General features: G+C 36.4%; 1 protein-coding gene across 2 annotated transcripts; it reads left to right on the forward strand.

The window, feature by feature from the left end:
- The first annotated feature begins 2322 nt into the window (after window positions 1-2322).
- On the forward strand, window positions 2323-5713 carry LOC113348762 (mediator of RNA polymerase II transcription subunit 22a-like). Of its 2 annotated transcripts, none has more exons than XM_026592621.1 (5): window positions 2323-2468; window positions 2604-2648; window positions 3099-3262; window positions 4316-4381; window positions 5123-5713. In XM_026592621.1, exons 3-5 carry the CDS (start codon window positions 3104-3106, stop codon window positions 5357-5359), a joined length of 462 nt encoding a protein of 153 aa, XP_026448406.1. In that variant the 5' UTR covers window positions 2323-2468; window positions 2604-2648; window positions 3099-3103; the 3' UTR covers window positions 5360-5713. The 2 variants fall into 2 exon arrangements, with proteins under 2 accessions (XP_026448406.1, XP_026448405.1); XM_026592620.1 differs by having other exon boundaries at window positions 2343-2468; window positions 2579-2648.
- The last annotated feature ends 1667 nt before the right edge of the window (window positions 5714-7380 follow it).

Below are 7380 nucleotides of genomic sequence, written 5' to 3' on the forward strand. Positions count from 1 at the left end.
TATGAACCGTGGATCAGTTAAAAATAACCATCATGGTGTCAAAACCATTTGTTTTTGTAAGATAGATGTATGTTGTGTATATGACATTTTAAAACAACCGATTTGACTAGGTTAAATTATAACCTATTTTCGTAAAATTATTTGTCAGTTTTGTAAAAGTGACAAAATATTCGGTTAACCGAAACCGGGAGGTTTAAAACCGAATGAAACCAAAAAGGCTAAATGGTTTCATCGATTTATAATATTAGAAAACCGAGTACTTCAGTTTCGGTTGTTTTTTTACCAATAACCGTACCGAACCAAACCATGTGCAACCCTACCAACAAATCGATGGGAAGTCATCCAACAAATCTTTTCTTGTATCAGTTTATTAAATAGGGAAAAATATCGTTTGGTCCTTTTTTAGGTGGTCCCATGTCTATTTAGTCCTTTGGGAAAACGTCTTTACTGTTTGGTCCATAATTATTTAAAAGTATTAAATGGACAAAAGTACCCTTCCGTGTTAATTTCTACTTATTTTTGTTTGTAGCAGTTCATTCTTCAAAATGAACTCCTGTTAATTTCTACTTATTTTTTCAGAAATCACTTAAAAAAACCAGAGTTCATTCCAGAAATGAACTCCATATAGAAAGCTAAAAAAACAGAGTTCATTCCAGAAATGAACTCCATATAAAAAGCTAAAAAAAGCAGAGTTCATTCCAGAAATGAACTCCATATAAAAAGCTAAAAAAAGCAGAGTTCATTCCAGAAATGAACTACATATAAAAAGCTAAAAAAAAAACAGATTTCATTCCAGAAATGAACTCCATATAAAAAGCTAAAAAAACAGAGTTCATTCCAGAAATGAACTCCATATAAAAGCTAAAAAAAGCAGAGTTCATTCCTGAAATGAACTCCATATAAAAAGCTAAAAAAAACAGAGTTCATTCCAGAAATGAACTCCATATAAAAAGCTAAAAAAAGCAGAGTTCATTCCAGAAATGAACTACATATAAAAAGCTAAAAAAAAACAGATTTCATTCCAGAAATGAACTCCATATAAAAAGCTAAAAAAACAGAGTTCATTCCAGAAATGAACTCCTGATAAAAACTCTTCCGTCATCTTCAACAGTAGCAGCAAACATCATAGTCTTCAAAACAACACCAACAATATCGTATTCATCATGTTCATTATCTTCAACAACAACATCAAACAGTAGAGACGAAAAAAGAGACACAAAAACTACATCTTCTTCAAAAACTAAATCATCATCATCGTCTTTGGCATCAACAACATCATCTTCATCGTATTTATCATATTCCTCACCTTCAACAGCAGCAGAAAATCAACAAAAAACGAAAAAGAAACGCAAAAACTTTATCATCATCATCTTCTTTATCGTCTTCATCATCATCACCATCATCATCAATAATAGCATTAGCAAAGAAAAAAGAGCCCAAAAACATTGTCGTTCATCATCATCTTCTTCATCATGAGCAGAGAAAAAATGGGGAGAAGAAAAAACTAGATCTGGAAATAAAGAAGAGAGAGAATGTAAATTTGAAAATAAAGAAGAGAGAGAAAGTGAATCTGGAAATACAGAAGAAAGAGAATGTAAATCTGAAAATAAGATATTTTCTTCTCTTTTTTTGTGTATATATGGACCCAAAAGTGTATTTCTGGCACTACAAGATACAATTACATCATCCATGACGTCACCCTAGGACCAAATCATTATTTATAGGACCAAACTATAATATATATTTCTAAAAAGGACCAAACAAACAGTTGACTAGGTCAACTAGACTAGACTCCCTCTAATATATTATTTGTAGGACCTATTGGTATTTCCTACTATTAAATAAGCCCCTTTACATTCGTTGATACTACGTGGCTGGGAGCTGTTGACTAGGGCTGCACAACGGGTAGGGTGGGTAGGATATGGCCTATACCCGCCACCCTACCCGTTTACTGGCGATTAAGAAAATCTTTACCCGCCACCCTACCCGCCAAATAATGGATAGGGTAGGATATGATTAAAAAACTGGCGAGTATGGGTAGGGTATGTGCACTCCTAGGTAGGGTGTGTAGGATATGGCCTGTACCCGCCACCCTACCCGTTTACTGGCGGTTAAGAAAATCTTTACACGCCACCCTACCTGCCAAATAGTAGATAGGGTAGGATAACGTTAAAAAACTGGCGGGTAGGGTAGGTTTGGCGGATATGGGTAGGATATGTGCACCCCTACTGTTGACCAGACGAGTAGTCCTAAATCGGATTGCGCCGATTCGATTTGTTTTTCTTTTACGCCCTAAATCGGAACGCTCTCATCTTATGATTTTTATTTGCCTAATTTGAAAACTTCTTCAATTTTGTGCCGTAAACTGAAATTACCACCTCATTCTTCTTCTACTTGCCTAAATTCGAATGGCTCAGATGGTTTAACCGACGAATTTATTGGGCTGTCGGCTTATGAATAGTTTCATTGTAAGTTTTTTATATTGGGTTTCATGAGAGTTTTTGCTGACTGATTTAGGTCCCTATTACTTCTCTGTTCTGCTACTCCTTTCTTTTTCTCTACTCAAATTTCTGATTAGGTCGTGATTGGTACTGGGATACAAGTGATTCGGAGGTAGAAGTGTTCGGCAATACACTCCAACATCACTGGTAATATGAACTTCAATATCATTTTAATTAGTATGTACATTGTATTATTCTGTGTAGGATATGAACTATTTCTATTCTAGTTGGGGTATGCCTAAGCTTCAATTTGAAATGCGGCTTGCCATCAATTTTCTTATTTCACTATGTTAGATTTCTAAATTTGGGTGTTATGATGTAATGCTAGAGGAAGAGAACTTAAACAATCATATCATCCATTAGAAAAATTAACGACAGACTGTTGACTTTAATTATAGTGGTTTCTGTAAATCATACGAGGCTCGTATGTTTTGTATACCCCCGTTAGAACAGTATATGCGTGCCTTCTGTTTTCCCTTTTGTTAAGAAGTATAAAATAACTTGTCTTTTTTGTGTTGAATGAACATTATCTTTGTGCCTCGTCTATGTTCTAATATAAGTTTTTGTATTACTTTTTCATCATACCAAAACCAAAAGGAAGAATGAACAAAGGTGGAGTAGGTCTTACTAGTGGAGGCAGTGGGCCAACATCAGCGGCGGCAGCAGCAGCAGCTCAGAAGCAGAAGACACTGTTACAAAGAGTCGACACTGACATAACCAGCATTGTTGAGAATTTCAATCACCTGGTTAACGTTGCAAGGGTATCTCTCTATAAGAACGCAGATTATTTAATTGATGAGTCATTTCAGTTTTCAGTTTCTAAGTACATCTACTGGTCTTAATATTGAAGCATTATCTTTGAATTCCCTTGATTACTAAAGCTGATGTCCTTTGAACCCTGGTTACATAGGTTCAATTGAACACTGCGGTTTAGATTAGATTGCATGAATCCCTAGCAAGTATAGGAATGTTAAACCTATAATTGTTTCCCGTAAGTCTTTTCCTGAAAGTACAGCTTGTAGATAGTTTAGTGGAATGCTTTTGGATCATCATACTAGTGTTCAGCAAACTTTTAATAGTGAAGTAACCATTTTTAGGTTCATAAGTTTCTCTTTATTAAGAACATGAGCAGTTTTCTCTCCCAAGGGAATTTTTTTTATATAAATTTCTCTCCTAGGAGAGTTGGTTTAAATAGTAAGACATGACACACTCGTTATCTTGTACATGATAAGCATTTATGAAATAGGTAGTTTTGAGTGCAAATAAAAGAAAGAAAAGCATCTTTATCGAAATGCTGGCTTGAAGTAGACTTAAATGGATTATGGGTTTCCCATATCAGGGCCAATCATCACCTTGAAATTATACTTTCACTTACTAAGTGAAAACACAAGTTTCAAAATTTTGTAAATAGTTTTTGAGCACTCAAAGTCGGTAGGTGAAAACCACCTGGTTTAGTATGGTTCTGAATATAAAACAAGTCTAGGCTTCATCCGAGTATATCATATTCTGATTTGATGCATGATGGGTTTGTTTCCATTATGTTGGCACTTAATTTAGGTATGCTATTTTTTCACTATAAACGAGGCTTCTATCTTTGACAAATTTCTATGTCATGCTTAGAGATATTTCATTTTCTTAATTTTGAAGGATGCTTATTCCTGTTGGTCACCTCGTTTATTACTCACTGTCACATCTTCAAGAATATTTTATCCTTCATGGGAGCTTTTTTGCTACTGTTCTGTGCATAAGCTAATTGTACCTATCGTGTTATGCTATTTATCGTTTATATGTATTTGCTATCGATCTTCTTGTAGGTGAGTGATCCGCCAGTTAGGAATTCACAAGAGGCATTCATGATGGAGATGCGTGGAGCGAGAATGGTAAGCCGTGTTTTTTAGCCTCGTCATAGTATTCAACTTAATACATAGAAACGGAATATAGGTCTAGATTTTCAAACAGCACTGAATTTTCTATGAGCTGGCTAGATTTTCCACTTACATTCTAGCATTCTGTTAAGCATTGATGGCACTGCAAGATGCTGGTTTATGGGTTATGCACACTACATATGATTGCCAAATTTGAAATTAGTTCTTAACGACACACATCTTAAATGATGTCCATATTCATCATCAGGTGCACCTTTACTGAATGTCTACCAATGTTCCTTCATTTTGTAACATCTTGAAAAAATCATTACCTGATGTATGATGTATCATCATCCTCTGGATGAGGATAAAGGAAAAGAAGGGAGAAGGAGAGGTCCTTTCTTCATTTGATAGACCTTCTCTCCTCAATCCTCGTGATTTTTCGAACATTTCTAGGAAAAAAAAAGAGGTGAAATCAAGATAAACATATCGGCCTATGTTGTTAAAAAGTCTTTTCCAGGTTTCCATGTGCTAGTGGATTCTTCCATGTTTTGTGTACTCTGTGACTGAATAATTTGCATCTATTGATCGTCCCTTTGTCCTTGCCCTACAAAGTGGGTTGCGGCTACTCTTTGTATGTTGAACAACTAGTGGTTCTTTGTCAAACGCTTATTTTGGGTTTATCTTATGGTACTATGCCAACTTACTATAAAAGTTTCTGGCTTCTACTGATCAAATAGCTGATTCGACGAACAGGTTCAGGCAGCAGATTCCTTGCTGAAATTGGTATCGGAGCTGAAGCAGACAGCTATCTTTTCCGGGTTGGCATCCTTGAATGAGCGTGTTGAGCAGCAAACTGCTGCATTTGACCAGCAAGCCGAGAAAACAGAGCAAATGTTGTCTAGAATTGGAGAGGAGGCAGCTGGTTGCCTGAAAGAACTTGAATCCCATTACTACTCTTCTGCCCAAAGGATCGACCAAGGCGAACAATGAAGGTTGGAGAGGAGACAGCCGGTTGCCTGAGAACTGCAGTTTGCAGCCTTTATTTTTAACAGATCTCTTTTAACCTAATTTCACTAGGAAAGAGATTTAACCCACCCAAAGCAAAAGCCATATGATGCTCATGCAGTTAGTACCTCAGTTTATTCCAGCCATGCGCAGACATGCTCATTCTACAACAACATTCTTGGTGCATTTGAAGACGGGCACAAAAAGTCCTGACGTGTATTATTTGATCGAATGTGATGTAGGCATGTAGCCATATGACACGCTGATTTCAGAAGTCGAACTAGTTATGCTTAGTTCATATATCTTAAAGTAATGGAACCAGTGTTTATCTTTATATTTGATTGATTTGACATATTAGGCATTTTTGGTAGAACTTGAAGCCTTAACCTGTATAATAATTCGGCTTGAGCATGTGGATCATGCTAGCTGGTCCTGGCACAAGCAACCTATGCTTTCGTAATGGTGTAACTCTATGTGTGCGTAGAACTCTGGATCATAAAAACGGTACACGACGCACTACATTTTGATTGATATCTTTCATACTCTTTGGCTCTATCTCTCTAGGTATGACAGGCATCCACGCCGAATCCACTATATTCCAACGCTAAAAATAACAAATGTGCACGAATTATGGCAAAAAGCTCAGTCACTTACCAAAATGTGTCACTCGGTATGATCAAATTCAAAACAAAATTTTCGGCTCCTGTCAAACCAACTCATACCTTGTAGCTAGCCAGCTCACTAAAGTAACTAGCTAGTGCTACTTGTTGCATTCGTTCACGGAATTAATTTACAAAATCTTGATAAGTACAGTTCAACTCGTGACATGTGGACTGTTGCAGTATCACAGAACATGATGTTTATCCTCCATCTCCAGCTTCTAGCTAGAGAGTACTAGTACTACGCTGCTTATCTTCTTCTCTAATATGTGTATGTATTGTTCAATCTCTCTGTTTGTTTTTGGTTGGTTCTCTCTCAATCATGGTTAGAGAACTTCAAATCGGTCCGTCGACGCTTTGGTTTTGCAAGTTAGCTAGGGCTACGTTATCACTCACGCCACAAGAATATAGACAGTTACAAAATAGGACATGCGCATGCGCCCACATCATAACCAGCCTCCCATCAACTTTACCACTGAAACCATATCATGATTTCGTGATGCATGCATAGGATTGGGTTGCATGGGTGAAGTACTTCTTGGAATATTGTTTTTGTTGTTACTGCCATCAGTGATGCGGATAAATTATTTTTAGTGGCTTTCATACGTTTTGTGTAGGAATATTGTGGCAGTGGTGGTTTTGGAAGCAACGGCAATGCCAGAATTTCATTTTAACAGGGACCTAAGGGAGCTGCAGCTACCACAATTGCCCATGTAAAAAATATAAATGCTACTTACCATGCATCTGTTCAATCTTGATATACATTATTGATATGTTTTGTATATGTTTTACTAAAAGTGCTCACTATACGTACAATGGTTAGACTACTGGCATGTCCTTGGTGATACAGCACTGGTATAAATTTTCCTGCTTCAGTTTATCGTCTATACAGAACTTTGTAACACTGGCTTGTTTTTTTCAGGGACCAACTAATAACCTTTGATCAGTCCCCGGTAACATGCATGATTGAACATGAACAGCTTGCACTAGTTCGGGTCGTTGTAAACTTTTCATGGTTCAATTAAAAAAATTTACCATGCAGAAAATCATGTTCACAGATTTTGCCATAAAGACAAATAAAACGGATTACATGACCATAATCAATGCCAAACAGATGTAACGACTCACGAATTAATTAGTTAACGAACAACCAATAATGAGTAATGTAAGTTATATTCATGTGCGCATTATCAAATATTACTCAAAAGTCCCAATAATTAAGTAAAACCCAATGTGCGGTACCTCTTTTTTTTTTGTCTATTCTGTTTGCAGTACAGAAATGTACGTAAATAGTTTTTTCTATTCTATCATTAACAAAATTATTTAACTGTAATGATTAACCAGGGA

This window comes from Papaver somniferum, chromosome 2 (assembly GCF_003573695.1).
Source record: "Papaver somniferum cultivar HN1 chromosome 2, ASM357369v1, whole genome shotgun sequence".
Taxonomy (NCBI): domain Eukaryota; kingdom Viridiplantae; phylum Streptophyta; class Magnoliopsida; order Ranunculales; family Papaveraceae; genus Papaver; species Papaver somniferum.